General features: G+C 37.2%; 1 protein-coding gene across 1 annotated transcript; it reads left to right on the top strand.

The window, feature by feature from the left end:
* Nucleotide 1: 1 nt before the first annotated feature.
* Nucleotides 2-2,688, top strand: LOC121417090 (zinc finger protein 888-like). The gene has a single exon (XM_041610659.1). It carries the CDS (start codon nucleotides 140-142, stop codon nucleotides 1,424-1,426), a length of 1,287 nt encoding a protein of 428 aa, XP_041466593.1. The 5' UTR covers nucleotides 2-139; the 3' UTR covers nucleotides 1,427-2,688.
* The last annotated feature ends 17,258 nt before the right edge of the window (nucleotides 2,689-19,946 follow it).

Raw genomic sequence — 19,946 nt, 5'->3', positions numbered from 1 at the left:
AGAGAGAGCTGGGAATGCTTGTGGTGCCTTACCGGATGAACAGAACCCACTGGACTCCTGCGCAGGAGGCCATCCTGCAACAGGTCCAAATTGCAGTAGCAGGATTCCTTCGGGATGTATAGCTAGCAAGCCACGTGGCATGGAAGCCACTGATACAAGAAGTGCAAGATTCCAAGAATCAGATGTTGGCTCAAAGCAGCAGGATTGTCCATTGACACAACAGGGCATGCTGTCAACTACCTGTGATAAAATCATCAACCAGATTCCATCGACAATTAAGAATGAAGGTTCTTGTGTTAAACCAGGACAGCAGCACCATGATAGGAGCAAGACAGGTGTCTCAAGTGTTTATTCGGGAGTTCTTTCGAGGCGAGATGGTCGTGAAATGAGCTCCCTGGAGAGAAGATATTTTTATGGTTCAGAGGATTGTTCCGATGATCAGGAGATGATAGGTAGTTTAAATGCAAGCCGACATAAACTTGATGTAAACTCAAGTAATCTAGGGTATGAAATGGTGCCAGCTAGTCAAAGAGTGAGATTAGGTAGTAAAACTGCTGAAAGTGGGACCATGATTCATGAATCAGGGGTTGCTATTCGCTGTCAGGAAGACCTGCCACTGCAAGGAAACAAGGAGACTGATGCCTTTGAAGGAACATCTGCAGGAGCATCAATCGATGAAGAAGCGCAAGTTGTCCAGGAGCAGGAGGGAAAGATTGATGACAAACCCTCGCAATGCAAGATATGCCATAAATTTTTCTTACATGTCAAAGTCCACATGAGGGTCCATACTTCCGACCGTCCATTCAAATGCAGTTTCTGCGACAAGGGCTTCATCGAAAAGCGCCACCTGGACAATCACATGCGCAGCCACACGGGTGAGAAGCCGTTCAAATGCCCCGTCTGCGCAAAAGCGTTCAGCCGCGAGACGCACCTCACCTATCATCTGCGGACCCATACTGGGATCAAGCCATTTTCCTGCGAGACTTGCGGAAGGAGCTTCGGCCGTAAAGGCGACCTGACAGTTCACATGCGGATCCATACAGGTGAACGCCCTTTCCCTTGCAAGCTGTGCAATAAGACCTTCGGGACACAGAGCAACCTCACCCTTCACATGCGCAGCCACACAGGGGAGCGACCTTATGAGTGCACCGCTTGCCCCAAGACCTTCAAATCCAAAAGCGATCTCATCAAGCACGTCCGCGTGCATACAGGGGAGAAACCATTCAAATGCAAGGTGTGTGACAGGTATTTCCGCGCGACCTCTGACCTCAAGCGGCATATGCGTGGCCACACCAACGAGAAACCATACAAATGTGACGTGTGTCTTAAGGAATTCAGCTCGGATTGCTATCTCCCTAAACATGCCTGTACCGGTGCTCCAAAGATTAAGAATGTCACTACTGATCAAACTGAACCAAAAAGTTGAACATTCAGTATTAACTTTGCTTTATCTACAAATAGATTCTCATATTTCGTGTATCATCATGTAGTCTTCACCAGGCGAGTGCTTCATAAAGCTGTTAAAAAATTTTGATTGACCTTATGCATGACTCGTGACCCTTATCCCCTATGTAGCTGACTTAGTCTTCTAAAGAAGATGTTCTAGGTGTGCTAGAAGTCATGCCTGAAATTGTGTGTAACCTTATTCAACTGCTTTATGAAACCCACTAATTCATTCATCTAATCTGGTTCAAGATTATGCAGATTACACAAAACTTGATGATGCTTCGGAGAATTAATTTGTAAAATTAAATGCACTGGTCATTGCGTGCACTCAGTTATATGAATCAGCTCTGTAATATCCATTGAATTGTATAACTGGACTTGGATATCAACAGATAGTGATATCCGGCTAAGTGGATGGTGGATAAATTGGGCAATGCTTTACTTTGAATTTGCATTAAACAAAGTACATGTAGCAGATGGGCTTATATGACCTTGTATTCATAGCAAATGGATTTAGTGGAGTAGTTAGTGACCAAATGATTATGGACAGCACATGGTAATGATTCTGAAAGCACCAACTGACTAAGCCCAAAGCTGAGATGAAAACGAAAGGTTCAAATTGTAAAACTGGACAGAAACATAGGTGGACATTATTCAATGTGATATTACTGAATGTAAGCTTCAGTCTATTCTATATTTTGTTGAACTATGTGCTGATTTTTGTATGAGGAAATTATTTTTATTGATATCTTGCCCTGAAAGTCATTTATCTGTAATTTACAGTGCAATATATTGACTATTATTTACTTGTTATCTGTATGGTACATGTATGCCAAGTTGCCAGAAGTCTTGTTTTCAAAATAATTCAGGATTCAAAACTTTAAAAATATTGAGAATTATGGTGTGTTGCAAGAAACTTTGACAATCAATTACAAATCAAGCAACCAATAACTACTGTTGATAAATCACGTCCCGAGTAGCATTTCCTTCAATGTAAACTGGATTCCAAAGGAAACTTATCAAACTTTACACGTGCACTACACAAATTCCAATCAGTCAAAATGAACAAAATATTGACACAGGCTAGCATCAATAATCTTTATTAAGCACATGTCATTAATTAAAAGATTGATTTAATCTAAAAAGAGGCTGTAGTCCCTGAAATCAATTGGTTCCGGAATCCAAAGTCACAAAATAGCAAAATAAGAAAAAACAATGAGATGTGATGAGGAGGTCTCCCCCCCCCGTGAGATCTCGCCCGATGGCTGTGCGACCACACCGAAAATGGGCACACAAGTTGTGTTAGACATAGTATACAAATTTAGGAAGTAATCTATTTCATTCAAGTTGCTAAATTTTGTATTAAGTGATTAATATTAAATGCTAATTTATGTGTAATTAGTGTGTGAAATCATACTTTTCCCTCTAATTCTATAAATAAAACTTCAAATGTTCTAATGTTTGGTAAAGAAACTCTTTGTGGTGTTCTTAGCAAGGGTAAATGAAAAAATTGTGATATCAGATCAGGGGCAGGTCCAGGTTTTTTTTCCATAAGGGCGGGGGGCAAATTTTTGGGAGGAAAATTTTGACAAGCCCCCCAGCCCCCCCCCCAAAAAAAAGAAAAGGTTTTCAACCACAAATTAAGGATATTTCGTACCTGAACAAAATTGACAAGCAAAAAAAAAGAAAAAGGTCTTCAATTTCAATAGAAGGGGCACACCTCTGTTTTAATGGTATCTTTACATTACAAACTTTAATTTTGCTTCTCAAAGGGGGGGGGGGCAAGCCCCCACCCCCCGGCCTGGAGAGGGTTAATCCAAATGGTCATTCTTTGCTTGACCGCTATTGAGTCCAATTCATTCATTATGCTTCTTTGACCTCAACAGATGTGTAAAAAATGTTAAAAGTCCCAGAAATACAGCAAAGATGCTGATTTATTTGTTAGCTTAGTGGTTATTACGATTCCATCAAAATTTTACCCGAAAAACATCCCACATTAGGTTCAAAGGCAGTTTGATATTGAAAATTGAGCCAAATTCGCCTCGCCCACAAAAATTCAGCCCGATTTGATTTCGTATATATATCACTTGACAGTTATGACGTCAGGGAAGGAAGCTGCTGAGTGTTGTTGACGTTTGGAGCATGGAGTGCCTATTGCGGTTGCACGTGTGGATCCAAAGTAGATAAATTGAATTGCTGGTATGATATCTAGAGCCTGAATCTTCAAAGTCTGAAGAATAAGATGCAGTTGATGACAATGCTGCAACCATGATCAAAACCTCATAAAAATCTTTAAAAATCTGTTAAGGATGAGCTTGGTCGAAACAGCAACTACATGAGGAACATGTACAATATCTAGTGGTCCGGCTGCACAGCTGGGAAAACTCTCCTTCGATGACGTCACAATGATTGAGAGGTCGATCAGTCGACTCTTTCGAAAATTTTAGTGGGCGTTCCCGTTGAAGTTCATTTCCATGGAATAACTCAACACCTGTTCGTCGTACACAAGAACCGATGGCAAATTCATATTTTTCAAGTAAAACTACCATATATATCTAGAATAAGATGGAATTGGTGTCATAGGACCTTTAATTTTAACTTCCTATAAAACTGAGGCAATCATTTTTAACATGCCGATGGTCATACTGAGAACTATGATAAACTGGGAAGTTTGTTTAATCCCATCTCATTTTCATCGGTCATCTTTTGCCATTTTGCTGACTTTAGATTCTGAAACCAACTGATGTGAGGGGCTATAACCTCTCTGTGATTTAACCAATCTCTTAATTATTGACATGTGCTTTGTAAAGATTTGATTATTGAAGCTAGCCTGTGTCAAAATTTTGTTGTGACTCTCCCGATCAAATCTAATGATTTGACAAATCAGAGAAAACTAACCAACACTATCAAGAGTTCTGTTTGATTCTAAATTGGAAGGTTTTGGGTATCAATTTGAAATATGATTCAATCATGTTTCATTATTTTTTTTTAAGATTGCCCAATGCTAAACTTTAATCTTGGTTATTAATTCATTAGCTAAAATTGACTCAACTTAAAGCTCAGTTTTTCCATTATGAAAATATATCTTCTTCTTTTTGTATGTTCAAATGATGTCTGTAAGTGTCGTTGTGCCCCAAATTTATCATGTTGGAAACGTGATGCCCTTCCGCTCACCTGAAGATTTATTTTATGAGAATTAAACCTTGGAGCAAGTTCGTTTACAAGTGAAAACTCACAAATTAAAGAAGACAGAATTGAATCTGAAAAAAAATAGTCAAATGTCAAACTATGAGAAAGTTATGAGCATTTGTGATCCTTGGAGGGATGGTCTGGGCTGAAAATATTTATATCTTATAATAATAATAATAATATTATTTATCCTATTTCCTAGAGTAGAATTCACTGAGCAAAATGCCGAAAATTTCATCAAAATCGACAAATGATAAAGTTATTGAAGTTTAAAGTTTAGCAATATTTTGTGAAAACAGTCGTCATGAATATTTATTAGGTGGGCTGATGTCACATCTCCACTTTCCGTTTTCTTATGTTATTACATAATATAATATTTTTTTCATTATTTCATACTTGTGTGAATGATATGTCTCCCTTATAATGAAATAACTTGTAGTAGTAAATATCTAGTGCACTAAATCAGTTGTCAGTCCAATTTTTCTAGTTCTTGGAGGAAAAAAATTGAATAAACCTAATTTCACATAATAAAATACAAAAGAACAAGTGGAGATGTGACATCAGCCCACCTAATGAATATTCATGACGACTGTTTTAACAAAATATTGCTAAACTTTAAAATTCCAGAACTTTGTTATCCGATTTGATGAAATTTTTGGCATTTTGCTCAGTGAATTCTCTATTTATTAAGATATACATGTAAATACTTTCAACCCGGACCATCCCTTTAATGTCATGTATTGTAGAACACTCCAATGACCGATGTGATGTCACACATAATATTACTCTTCTCTTTGGAAACTAAAAATATATCCCCAAAAATCTGTTTTTGCTCATTCTAACAATAGGTCATATTATTTATCCATACATTTTGTGAAACGTTTGTCTATTGTCTACTCATAAAGAACAAACATCAACAGACTTGAATTAAAAAAAAAAAATTACATCAGTGAAATATGGAAAAATTGTTTGGAAATTTGTATTTTGTGACATCCCTGGGCCCCATCTTACAAAGAGTTGCAATTGATCTGATCAATCTCAACTATGGAAAGCCAGCAAAGTCAACATATAAAATGCATGTTTGCTAAAAAAAATTCTCTACATATGAATGTACATCGATATATTCATTCATTTATTGTCAATTTGGCGTGTTCTTTGTTTGCAAAGGATATTTTGCAAATCCTGTTTATGACAATGATGGATTTCCATAGATATACGATTGATTGGATCTATCGTATCTCTTTGTAAGACAGATCTTGGCTGCAATGCCAGTTGGAGGATCTCTATGGATCATTGCATTGAGGCGACCGCACACCTTACGATTGGTCTGCGACCCGATTTCAGAATAAAATGTGGTAGAATTTGATGCTAATATCGAGACTTGGAATATCTTACTGTGTAATGTTCAAAATCGTTGTACGAATACCTATGTTCAAATCTGTGACTATGATATCTTCCTTATAATACAAGCAAATTTAATATCTAGTCATAATGACGTCACAGCAGTTGTACGATTGGCTACAATTTGAAACCAATTTGGCCTTTACGCCAATATAAACATTTCCTATCTGTGGAAATGGTTGTATTAGTATTCTTTCAATTAATTTCAACCTCAAATAAAATATATTCCATTCACATTTTTAAAAAATGAGCAAAATGCTATTTACAAAATCGGTTCGCAAACAGTCATAAGGTGTGCGATGGCCTTTGGTGATAGCAATATTTGAATGCTAATAACCTTAATAATTTTTCTAATATCAATATTGTTATTTATATGCCTTTATTATATTTAAAGATGCAAGTGGGTAAAAAGCGCTTACCCAGTATTGATCTCACACTTTTTAAAAATACTTTTTTGACTGAAATTTGTACTTTTCCCTCAGAAAAATTATATTTTGTTTCAATGACAACATAGTGGTGGGGTTAGGGGTTATGCAATGGGTAATCAATACATGGCACCACCACAATATCTGACTCATTCGTTCTTAACCTAGGGTAGACTGTGGCTCCACTTACCCTGCCTACCTCTACATGCACAGTTCATATCACATACGTTTATTGATAATGCTTGAGTAAAGCTAGGTTGACACTTGCACGATACGTGCCAATGCGCAAACTAGTCGTAAACTGGCATGAAGTGTGGGTAAACCCATCGTGACTGTGTACAATGTCGGGACAAGAAATTTGAAATGTTCACAATTTTGGTCAAGACAAAATTTATTAGCGACTGGATTACGAACTATGCACAAACTGTTCGTGAACTCGTCGAAAACTCATTGGGAGGATGCGTGCCAGTGCACGCCATGCCACGAACTACGACGAAAGTTCATGAACAGCTCATGTAGTTCATGAATAGGGCATGCCCAAGTCGGCACGACACCGTCCTCATTGCCCAAACTCGTCATGCCAATGCGGGAAGTGCGTAAACTATGCGCAATGTATGCATGAACTTGTGTCAATGTATACACTGATGGCCACGCATTTGTGAACTCATCATAAACTATGTGTGAACTAGTTGTTACCCGTGTGGGAGCCTCCCAGTTTGTGCCCCAAAATGGCACGACCTGCCACAGCAAATTCGTGGCCAAAATTTGTGCAAGTGTCAATCTGGCTTTAGTCTAAGGATGACTATACTCCAAAGATGAAGATAAAATAAACTACAATTTCTTTTCAATTCAATTTATTTATTAAACCATCATCAGGTACAAACAATTACATAAGTACATACAAATAAAGATAAATATAGATAATCATATAAATACTAAATATAACAACATGATAACCGAGATTGATAACGCATTGATAGATTATTGAATATGACTGTCATATCAGAAACTTTATTTTCTGCATTTCCATCAAAACATAAAAAACAATTCATTATAAAAGCATATCAAATCATAACAAATATAATGTAGAGATTGTAGACTCTACACACCGAGGATAAACAAAAGGAAAAATACATCTAAGTTCATGGGGTATCTGAAAACGAAACTTCAATTGCATTTAGATTAACATAATACATGAATTACTTTTAAAAAAAAAACATGCCCAGTATCAATATACATGTAGACATACCCCAAGGAAAGACAAGGATATAAATGACAAAACAATATTAATATATATATATATATATATATATATATATATATATATATATATATATATATATATATATATAGCAGTAATGCGGGTAAAGAAACATCATGCCTGAATTTGGTTTCCCAATTCAAATAAAACGTGAGAATTGCTTTCTTGACCAGGTGTTAAGATTCTTTCCAGTGGTGATAAGAAAAATGTCTGGTGTAGAGTTTCCATCCCGGGGGGGGCCACTTACATTGACGAGTGGATACCATGCGCGACCAAAAAAACACGTAAAAAGGATGTCCTTTTCACGATAGGGCACGTTACGTACGTAACGTGATAAGGGTGTCAAAAACACAAAAATAAGGAAAAAAGGGTATCTATTTCGCTAGGAAAATTACGTGTTTAGGGTCGAATTTGCGGGGATGATAAAACAAAATGTTTTATAAAGGATGTCCTTTTTGCCCCAGCACTTCGTGTTTAGAGTCCGATTTGCGCGAGGTGTAGAAGGTGGGTCGTACTAAACCAAATAAGGTAAAGCCGACGACCGAAGGACCCGTAACAATAAAACATTCCTGTACTTGTTTAGGGGTTCATTTCAGGGAATATTTGACAAGAGTATTGTTTTGTTTCCAATACTTGTTAAGGGTAGGGTTTCACATGCCAATACCTGTTAAGGGGTGCATTTTTAGAATACGGATATTAGGTGTTTAGGGTGCTTTTCGAGACCCCATGGTCGCCCATGGTATCCACTCGTGAATGGAAGTGGCCCCCCCCCCGGGGTTTCCATCCAATAGCAAACCATCATATTTAAATTTGGTTTGTAAAATACTATATTTGTCTCGCCTGCATAGCAGAGCAAGACTAAAGGTGCCGTGAAACTTGGACATGAGAAAAATCAAGTATTACAAGGGGTGTGAGTGGTCACAAATAAAAAGATCTGAAAAAAAGCTGAGGAATATTGAAAAAGTCTGAAATAGAAAGAGCTCCCATACTCTTTGTACAGAGGAAAGCCAAATATAAGCTGAAATTCAGCTGAAAATCATAACAATAAAAATCTGAAATCAGATAAAATCTGGGGCGGAATTCTGAGGACATTTTATCTTTAAAATATTTTTTATCTCTTAAAATGAAATTGGTATTATTCTGAGATGACATTTTATTTTCAGATAAAATTCAAAATTTCATCTTGCGTATAAATTTTATCTTGCGTATCTATGATACGCAAAAGTGTAGTGGCTGCCGAGACATACCTATCGCGTACGTATCTGAGTATTGCAATGCGGATGATGTGCTTGCGCCCAAGTTACTTTGAAGAAAAAATAAAATAAACTTAAGAGGGTAGGGGCTATTTTATATCTGCGACGTTGATTTCATCAATATTTATACTTGAAATAACTCCAAATGTTAGCATGAAAATTAAGAAAAGTTATATATTCGTTGAGAACAACACCTTTAAGTTATTCCTGTACAATCAGGAAGCATTTCATTACACTTTCTTGACTAATATTGTCTTTGAAATGATGCTTGAAAAGATACGAAATAGACCTCGAAAAAAGATGAAAGTATTGTAATTTATGATAAAAAATAGACGCAATCTTACTTCTTTGCCACACCTCTTGGCGGAATGGATTTCCATTGGTTGAGTGATATGAGAGAGCTATAAAAGTGCGTTTCTAATTGGATATTGATTACAAAATAGGTGTGTCTTACAGAGATAAAATGGTTCTCAGAATACAAATTCGGAAAGATTTTAAGGATTTTTATCTCACTGATTTTAACGGAGATAAAATATTTTATTTTATCTGAGATAAAATGGATCTCAGAATACCACCCCAGAACTCTCACACCCCTGTATTACTGAACATTCTGCCTGAGTTTCAGGTTACATGAAAAGGTCAAAGGTCATGTAGGGTCAATGAACTGTAGGCCAAGTTGGGGGGTATTTGTGGAAGTACCATTAAAACTGAAAGTTTACGGATCTGGTTCATAAAACTTACACACATGAATAATGGGGTATCACTGAACAGTGTGCGAGTTTCAGGTCACATGACCAAGGTCAATGAACTTTTGCAATGTTGGGAGTAATTGCTAATGTACCATGATAACTCTGAAAGTGTATGGATCAAGTTCATACATCTTGGACATAAGAGTAATCGCTGAACATCCCTTGCAAGTTTCAGGTCGCATGACGAAAGTCAAAAGTCATTTAATCAATGAACTTTGGCCTTGTTGGAGGTAATTGTTAAATTGCCGTCAGTGTCATAATTTTTTCTACAGGAAGTTTATGGATATGGTTTTAGGTCACATGATCAAGGTCAAATGAACATAGTATTATAATCATGATGGGTTCTTATATCATTATATAAATCATGTTTTTCGTGAATAATTATTTTATAGTAGTTTTCAAAGTTAGCACTGCTGCTATATTGAATGGCGTAATGCAGGCGAGACTGCCAGAGGTGTTCCACTATTATTTTTCTTATTTAGAATATTGCTCATGAATGTCAAGGTGTCATTGATATATTTTCCTTCATCGCATTAAATTTTATATTTTTTCAGTTATTTTGACATCATTTGTATGTTTTTATATTTTTTGTACATTTTTTTTCGATGCAAGGTAGGATTACATGTAAGACTGCAAAATGGAAGAGAGTTTGTACAAGATCAGAGACACCATTCTCACTACCTTCCTAATACTAGTTTACCGGAAACTTGTCCGTTGAAACTAGTTTAACTTGTAATGAGAACGGTCGAAGCGATCTTCCAAACCGGTTCGGAAAACCACCTCGCGATGTAGTTATCAAGATCGCTTTCCCTCATTAAACTGGTTTTAGCATAAGTGAGGACCTGACACTTCTTTAGGAAGCGATCTTCGCGTACGTTGAGCATGCTACTCCATACGACAGGTGTAGAATGTCTAGGCTGCAGTTTCGAATTTTGCGCGAAACGTGTCACCCCACTGAGAGCGAATTTCCTGTATGAAAAATCTTACATCTAACCCTCTTGGGGGGGGGGGCGACTGCAGATCAGGGACTGAACTGTGGTTTTATATCCTAGTAACAAAAACCTTGTTAGAGGATCCAAGATATTTAATTTTGAAGCTATTTCAATCCTGCTTGACGTAATTAATCCCTCTTATGTAAAAAATTTCACCTCCCCAGGCAAGCCTGTGCGTCGAGCTACGGTTAGACATTAAACAGCAGCCATGATATTATGTAACTAAGAGCAGCTCTGCCTGTTGTAAGCCCTTCAGAATGAAATTATTTCATTTGATAATTCATCAAGTTTTCAAATGCATATTGTATTGAGAAATCCAATGTTGATTTGTTTTCAATTTCGAGCAAAGAAAATCAGCCCTGGAGTAAGGAAACTATTAAAGGGGTATGAAAGCCAGATGGTTAGACCATAAACAACAGCTGTGATATTACGTTATTAAGAGCAGCTCTGCCTGTAGTAGGCCTTTCGGAACTGAATTATTGTATTTGATACTTAATCAAGTTTTCAAAGGCATATTGTATTCTGAATGTTATTTTGTTTTAAATTTCGAACAAAAATATTAAAGAAAGCTAATAAAGAGAAATAACAAGGAATAAGCGATTTTGTGTCTAACCCATTTATGAAAATACCATAAATATTGTGATTAGATTTGCGAGGGCATGCAACAGAATTGCAATCGAAACTTCATTGTGAAATGATTGGGATGGAATAACACTTGTCATAAGAGTCTTGCATGTAAACATTAATGTTGACCTCAAATGAACTTTGACATACCATGTGACCTCCCAACATAATAGCATGCAGGTCCCCTAAGTACATCTACCATTCAAGTTTGGTTGAAATGTTTATACAAAGTTTATACAAACAAACAAGTATATAAAAACAAAATAGTGTAAGCAGTAACATACGATTGTTCATTATCAATAGATTAAAGCTAAATGAAAGTATTTGCAGTAAAAGAATGATTTTGTGAGAAAATCTGTAGAGCCAAGGTTCAGTATTACTATATCATCGTGGATCTAGATCTGGTACAGTTACACAAACTGAACTTTGTGAAATCAAAAAATCTAGCTCTGAAAAACGATCACACTGAAGTTCGCCAACATATATAAACAAATGTGGGACATTGTGTATTATTATTGCTGGAATAGAGACCCGACGGAAGTGACCAAATCCGCGCTTATTTTGCTTATTCCTCAGCAATTACACAATTTCTTCCAGAATCCTTTGGCACATCTTTTATTCATACAAACAGACACTTGGGTGGTCATTATATTAGATTCTGTAAAAAGTCATTTTGAGATCGTGACCACAACTGGCATTTATCTTTAACCAAGTGGAATGCCTCTGCACTCTCACCTTCTTGACATGATTCAATTTAGCAGCAGTGCTGACTTTGAACAAGAACTATTGAAAGAGTATTCACAAGAAACACCATTCATTTAATAGAAAACTATGCCTTCATTGACCTTTGACCTTGGTCATGTGACCTGAAACAAATGAAGGATGTTCAATGATGCTTGATTACTCTTATGCCCAAGTTTCATAAACTACACCTGTAAACTTTCAAAATTTATGATGGCAATTCAACAAAGAACTCAACAGTGCCAAATGTAATCCATGAACTAGATCAATAAACTTTCAGTTATGATGGAAATCTAACAAATGCCCCCAACATGGCTAAAGTTCATGCGTCATGACCCTAAATGAGCTTCGACTCTAGTCATGTGACTTGAAACTTGGCACAGAATGATTGATATCTAGTTGGTCTTTTATATCCAATTTTACTGAACGAGATCCAAAAACTTTCAAAGGTATGATGACAATTCACCGACTACCCGAACATGGCCAAAGTTTGTTTGCGCCAATTGACGTTTGACCTCAGCCATGTGACTGGAAAGCCAAAAAGGATGTCCAGTGATACGCGATGACCCTTATGTCAAAGTATCGTTCACAAAATCTATAAACATTCAAGATATGAAGACATTTCAAAAACTTACCCTTGGTTAGGATTTTCGCATAAATTCATAATTCCGAAGCTTTGTTATTCTTAAGGTTCATGTTTTTGAAGGTTCGTTAGTCCGAAAACGAAATGAGGTTCGTAATTCCGAAGGTTCGTTTGTCCAAAAACAAAGTGAGTGAGGTTCTTAATTCTGAAGGTTCGTTAATCCGAAAATAAAATGAGGTTCATAATTCCGAAGGTTCATTTACTAACTTTATTTTGTTTTCGAACTAACGAACCTTTTTTCGTTTTCGGATTAACGAGCCTTCGGAACAATGAACCCTATTTCGTTTTCCGATTAACAAACCTTCGGAACATCGAACCTTATTTCGTTTGGATTATCGAACCTTTAGAATAACGCCACAAATGTTCGGATTAACAAACCCTTTTACGTTTCCGGATTAACGAACATCGAGGTATAGGCAATTTACGTGTGTCAGAATTACGAACCTTCGGAAAAAACAAAGCTTCGGAATCACGACGGTATGCAAGGATTTCAATGCCCATTCCCCTTCATCGATCAAATTGTTACTGTTTGGGCTCTTCAATTGTAAGAATTTGTGTCTTTTAAGTTTGCTTCAAAGACGGAAGAAAAAAAGCCTCACTGTATTACTCACATGCAATGGGCTTCCCACTTGTGCTTAGTTGTAATATGGTATTTGAGAGAGCATTTCTGACGAAATGCCTTATCACAAAAATCACATTCATAGGGCTTTTCATCACTATGGATTTGTTTATGCGTTTTTAGACCACTAGCATAATTAAATGCCTTACCACAATGAATACATACATAGGGTTTGTCAGAATCATGAATTTTTTTATGTTCCTTGAGATGATCAGATCTATAAAATGTCTTACCACACTGATCACAGAGATAATTTCTCTCACCTGTATGGAGTAGTTCATGTTTCCTCATACATTGTCTGTCACCAAATTCCTTACCGCAGTGAACACACAAATAGGGTTTCTCACCTGTATGGCTTCGTTTATGTTTTTTGAAAGAACTTCCATCATTAAATGCCTTACCGCAGTGATCACACACATAGGGTTTCTCACCTGTATGGATTCGATTATGTGCTGTAAGATGAGATTTTTTACTAAAAACCTTACCACATTGATCACATACATTGGGCTTCTCACCTATATGGCTTTGTATATGTTTTGTGAGAAAATCTTTTCGAATAAATGCCTTACCACATTGATCACATACATAGGGCTTCTCTCCTGTATGGATTCGTTTCTGTATTTGAAGAGTAGATTTATTATGAATTCTTTCACCTGCTGCGGCATCCCCAACTTGATGATTAATTACCTTCTCACATTGTCTGGAGAAGGAAGAATTCTGATACTGCTTTTCCCTCGATTTCCTAAGATATATTACATATTTAGTCTTCCTTCCTATTTTTGCACTTCCTTTTTCATCATGTGAAATCTCTTTGGGTTTATCAAAAGGGTTTTGTATTTCTCCACTGATGATCTGCAGAAAAAGTAAATGGGATGGATATGGTACCAGAATACCACCATTATGACCATGTTTGTACTTGAGATGCCTTGCTAAGATGAGAGGAATAGCATAGGGTGATCCACAGTACTTGCATCTGCAGATCCCAGAACCTAATGTTAAAGAAACAAAGATATATACATATAGTGTTATAAATATTGGAATTGATCCAACTGGTAAGTAATGTGGAAGCCTAATATAGATTCCAGAGATCTGTGTTATGGGGCCCTCAAGAGCACAATCAGGATATTGACCAAGAGAAGAGTAAGTACAGTGTTTGAGCTTCCAGACGAGTTTGAGGTGAAGATAGGTGTACCTCAAGGTTCTGTACTGTCACCATTGCTAATTGGAATTGTTTGAGAGGCACAACAATATATTTTTAGTGGAATGTGTCATGCAGTGTGGACCCTTCAATTTTTTTGCTTGTCAATTTTTTCTTAGAACAAAATTACATTGATTTGGTGGTGAAAAACCTTTTTTTTTTGCTTGTCCGAATTTTCCCGGAACAAATGGCCTCAATTTGGCAGTGAAACCCTTTTTTTTTGGGGGGGGGGTCAAATTGCTAATGGAAAACATTTTCTTTGTCAAAATTTTCTGAAAAAAGCCTCCCCCCTTTGGAAAATCCTGTATCTACTCCGCCCTTACATACACCTTATTAACCCTTCCGGGCTATTTTGATTCGTCATTCCCACGGGGGGGGGGGGGCCTTTATGGCTCTCCCCCTTAAGATCTTGGCCGCGGTTTGTGCGATCACCACGAAAATTTGCATGATGGTAGAGAATGATGTAATCTTCACAGTTGCTTAGGTAAATTTAACTGAATTCATATATTTTTATTTCATATGAATTGTTTGTGCTAATTCATTCATAAAATCATACTTTTTGCTCTGATTCACTAAATAAAGCTCCTAGAATGCTATCTTTTGGTGAAAATATTCTTTATAGTATTCCTAACAATTGCGAATGAAAAAAAATTCTGGTACCAAGACCGATTTCTCATGTATCTTATTGTTCTTTAATTTATTATGTATTTCTGTGTTTTATACTTTTGGTTTTTTATTGTTTTTACGATGGATTTCGTTCCAGACTTAACCCTATCTAGGCCAGCGTATTTTGGGAGTTCATATGGCCGAATGGGGAGGGTCCTCCCAGGCCCCCCCCCAAGATCTCAGCCGTCGACCGCGCGATCGCGCCGAAAATTGGCAAGCGGGTTGTCTGGGACATAATCTACAAGATTGTATAGTAATTTATTTCATGCGAATTGCTATTGATTATGCTAATTTATGCGTAATTAGTATGCAAAATCATACTTTTTCCTCTTACTCCCTAAATAAAGCTCCAAATGTACTTATTTTTGGTATAGAAACTCTTTGTGGTGTCCTTAGCAAGAGTACATGAAAAAAATTGTGATATCAAATCATTTTCTTATGTATTATATTGTTTTTTGCAATTTCTTATGTATTTCTCTTTTTTTTTACCTTTTGTTTTTCATTGTTTTTTCAATGAAATTTGTTGGGGACTCTTCTGTGATCATAAAAATTATAAAATAAATACATTTAGACTGGCAAAACTAAAAATAATCATACATTTATGAATTTTGGTTGAAAACACAATTTGCATTGACTTTGTACACGAAATCACGTTTTTGAGCAATTTTCGGTCTGACATGCACTTACATAATGTTGCGTAATTTCGGAACCACATACCCGGGTGACGCAAAATTGGTCTCAAAAGTTGCGCAAGACTTAAAAGTAAAAACTCAGTGAGCTGCGTGGTCAAAACATTTCGCATGGCGAAAATATCGCGCCTAGATAGGGTTAATTCTGATCAAAAACACAAAAAATTAATTAAGTTTAATCAGTAAAAGTAGGAATAATGATACATTCATGAATTTTGGCTAAATACACAATTTGCATTGGATTTGTACATGAAATCACGTTTATGAGCAATTTTGGGTCTGACATGCACTTACATAATGTTGTGTAATGTCGTAACCGCATACCAATTTGCGCGAGACTTGAAAGTAAAAAGTCAGTGAGCGGCGAGGTCAGAAAATTTTGCGCAGCAGATATATTGCGAAAATTGTAGAGGGGTGCCATTATGCCCCCTCCCCCCCGGGAGAATTAGGGTTAACCCTAAAAAGACTGGGGGGGTTGATTCAGCCCCCCTCGACATTTTTCGCGATAAATCCGCTGCGCAAAATTTTTTGACCGCGTCGCTCGCTGACTTTTTACTTTCAAGTCTCGCGCAACTTTTGAGACCAAAATTGTGACCCCCGGGTTCTAAAATTACGCAACATTTCGTAAGTGCATGCAGACCCAAAATTACTCAAAAACGTGAATTTGTGTACAAATCCAATGCAAATAGTGTTCTTAGCCAAAATTCATAAACGTTTCATTATTTTTCCTTTTACTGCTTAAAATCAATTAATTTTATCTTGTTTATGGTCAAAATAAAGTCCCCGACAATTTCCATAGAAAAAACAACAAGTGGAATGCCTCTGGCCGTCTCACCTGCATCACGCGGTTCAATATAGCAGCAGTGCTGACTTTGAATACTACTCTAACTCGCACAAGATGTTCAGTGATACATGGTTACTCTTATGTCCACTTTTTATGAACTAGACCAATAAACTTACAGAGATATGATGGTTATTCACCAAAAAACCCCAACATGGCCAAAGTTCATTGACCTTACATGACCTTTGACCATGATCATGTGACGTGAAACTCAAACAGAATATTCAGTGATACTTGATTACTCTTATGTACAAGTTTCATGAATGAGATCCATAAACTTTCAAAGTTATGATGGTAATTCAACAGATACACCCAATTCGGCCAAAGTTCATTGACCTTTGACCTTGGTCATGTGACCTGAAATGTGCACAGGATGTTCAGTGATACTTGATTACTCTAATGTCCAAGTTTAATGAACTAGCCCAATAAACTTCCAAAGTTATGATGGTAATTCAACAGATACCCCCGATTCGGCCAAAGTTCATTGACCCTAATGACCTTTGACCTTAATCATGAGACCTGAAACTTGCACAAAATTTTCAGTGATGCTTGATTACTATTATGTCCAAGTTTCATGAATCAGATCCATAAATTTTCAAAGTTATGATGGGAATTCAACAGATATCTCCAATTCGGCCAAAGTTCATTGACCCTAAATGACCTTTAACCTTGGTCATGTGACGTGAAACTCATGCAGGATGTTCAGTGATACTTGATTAACCTTATGTCCAAGTTTCATGAACTAGGTCCATATATTTTCTAAGTTATGATGACATTTCAAAAACTTAACCACAGGTTAAGATTTCGATGTTGATTCCTCCAACATGGTCTAAGTTCATTGACCCTAAATGACCTTTGACCTTGGTCATGTGACATGAAACTCTAATAGGATGTTCAGTAATACTTGATTAACCTTATGGCCAAGTTTCATGAACTAGGTCCATATACTTTCTAAGTTATGATGTCATTTCAAAAACTTAACCTCAGGTTAAGATTTGATGTTGACGCCGCCGCCGCCGCCGCCGCCGCCGCCGCCGCCGCCGCCGCCGCCACCGCCGCCGCCGCCGTCGCCGCCGCCGTCGGAAAAGCGGCGCCTATAGTCTCACTTTGCTTCGCAGGTGAGACAATAAAAAACAAAAAGTCGAAAGACAAAGAAATACATAAGAAATTTAGAAAACAATAGAATACATAAGAAAATAAATGTGATTTTGAAATTTTTTAAAAATCAATTTGATCAGATGCCTATCTAGAGTATGTGAAACAAAAATTAGCATTTCAGGGGCATTATTTTAATTAGAGCAAACTTATGATTTTACGCATAAATTAGCATAATTAATGAGACATGAGATTTTTTGCCGAATTTGATGTTATAGTTTTGTAGATAATGACATGGGTAATGCGTGTGCCAATTTTCGTCGCGATCGCACGATCAACGGCCGAGATCATATTTTTTAGGCGTCGAAATAGCCCAGTCTATTTAGGGTTAAAACATTACCCTATTGAAAGCTTTTAAGCTAAATCTACCTCACTACATGTAAAGTCCGACCTCTCTTTTCCAGACACGTTGGGACCCGCACCAATCTGGATGAGGGATTTATCCGAATCTGGGAGACCAAATATCGAATACGCGCAGCTGCCTCACAAATTGTAGCTACATGTAATCTATTGTAGTGGGCCTACAGACAGTATTTCAATGCTGTCAGTACAAATAATAGGCTTTTTTTTCAGAAATGAAATCGAGAGGTTGCCAAAACTCTTGGATGATTTACCTGCTGAAATGATTGAGGAATACATCGAGCATACCGTGAAAGAAAAGAAAATTACTCGATGAAAGTAAGAGTCTAACGTAAGAAATTGGATCATCTTCGCAAATTCAGCCATTGTTACACAACTGTATGTTCAAACATGATAGATTGCGATGTCCGTATCCTAATCAAAGACTAGGCATTAGGCCCGTTTCGGGTACACGGGTACACGTGTACACGCACGGTCAAGTCAGTGCACGTGTACTAAATTCCATCACCGTGTACACGGTAGCATCTGCATAAACAAGCTCACAGCCTCACATTAAATCTTAGTTCTCAGACACTGCACATGTTTTAATTACTAATATGTCAACATATTTCAATTAATCCAGAGTGAGTTCACTTCCAAAATCGCCAATTTAATCCACATTCTTTCTGGAGACTCACGTTTTTGTACCACGAAATCGGCACGAAATGGGTCTGCTCCGGTCTCAAAAGCTCGAAAGCGTTACTCAATTACACTCAGAGTCAATTTGAGAATCACAAATTGCGATAGCGATCATCGCTACAACTTACGTGTTATACGCTCGCACACAAGCCTACAAACAAACGCTCTTCAAATTGGCAACATAATAATGAAAATTAATCGATAACTTCAGTTACACTTATTCTGCAGCGATCTGTGCATGCATGTACGGTACAGTATACAAAATGCGCATCCACCGAGCGTCGGCGATAGCTAGGGCCCTGCACTGATTTTCTTTTGCATTCTTTATTAATTTAATGCGCTGCTAAGCCGAGTAAACTTTTAATTTGCACCAATTTTTGTGGATTGATACTTCAAACTTCTCAGGTAAGCTTTAAAACCGTGACTTAGGCTATATAGACCCCCTTTTATGACATATTGATGCGGGTCCGTGTCGACATGAAAACAGAACTCGCTCTCACAGTGTTTACAACGTGTACACGTGTACACGACCGAAAAACACGCCGTGTACACGTGCATCAAAAATGGACTTTCAAAACGGGCCTACTAGGCATGAGCATGAAAGAAAAATTCTGTGGGCCTGGGCGTGCTAGTAAGACAGGCTTTTTTTTTTCAATGATAAAAAGAGAACGTGACGATATAATAAAATGCTTGTATTCTTTCAGTGATTTGGGCAAGATATCTAAATAAAAAATAATGATGTTTCAGACATAGACTATATTAGAAAATGTATAGAATATGCGTAGAAATTTCAGATTGAAATCCCTATTCCCCATTTTCTAGATTAAAACAAAAATCAACAAATCTCTACAACTTTGCATCCACAAAATATTGAGATCTAGATAAGGGGAGGCTGGATCAGAGAGGTCGGAAAAGAGAGGTCCGATAAGAGAGGCTGGATAAGAGAGGCCGGATAAGAGAGGTCCGATAAGAGAGGCCGGATAAGAGAGGTCGGATAAGAGAGGCTAGATGAGAGG

This window comes from Lytechinus variegatus, chromosome 6 (assembly GCF_018143015.1).
Source record: "Lytechinus variegatus isolate NC3 chromosome 6, Lvar_3.0, whole genome shotgun sequence".
Taxonomy (NCBI): Eukaryota; Metazoa; Echinodermata; class Echinoidea; order Temnopleuroida; family Toxopneustidae; genus Lytechinus; species Lytechinus variegatus.
This window is presented reverse-complemented; position numbering and strand designations above follow the sequence as displayed.

Bases quoted from the DNA above. Each gene is read 5' to 3' on its own strand.
- LOC121417090 (XM_041610659.1), top strand. From the start codon at position 140: ATGGAAGCCACTGATACAAGAAGTGCAAGATTCCAAGAATCAGATGTT.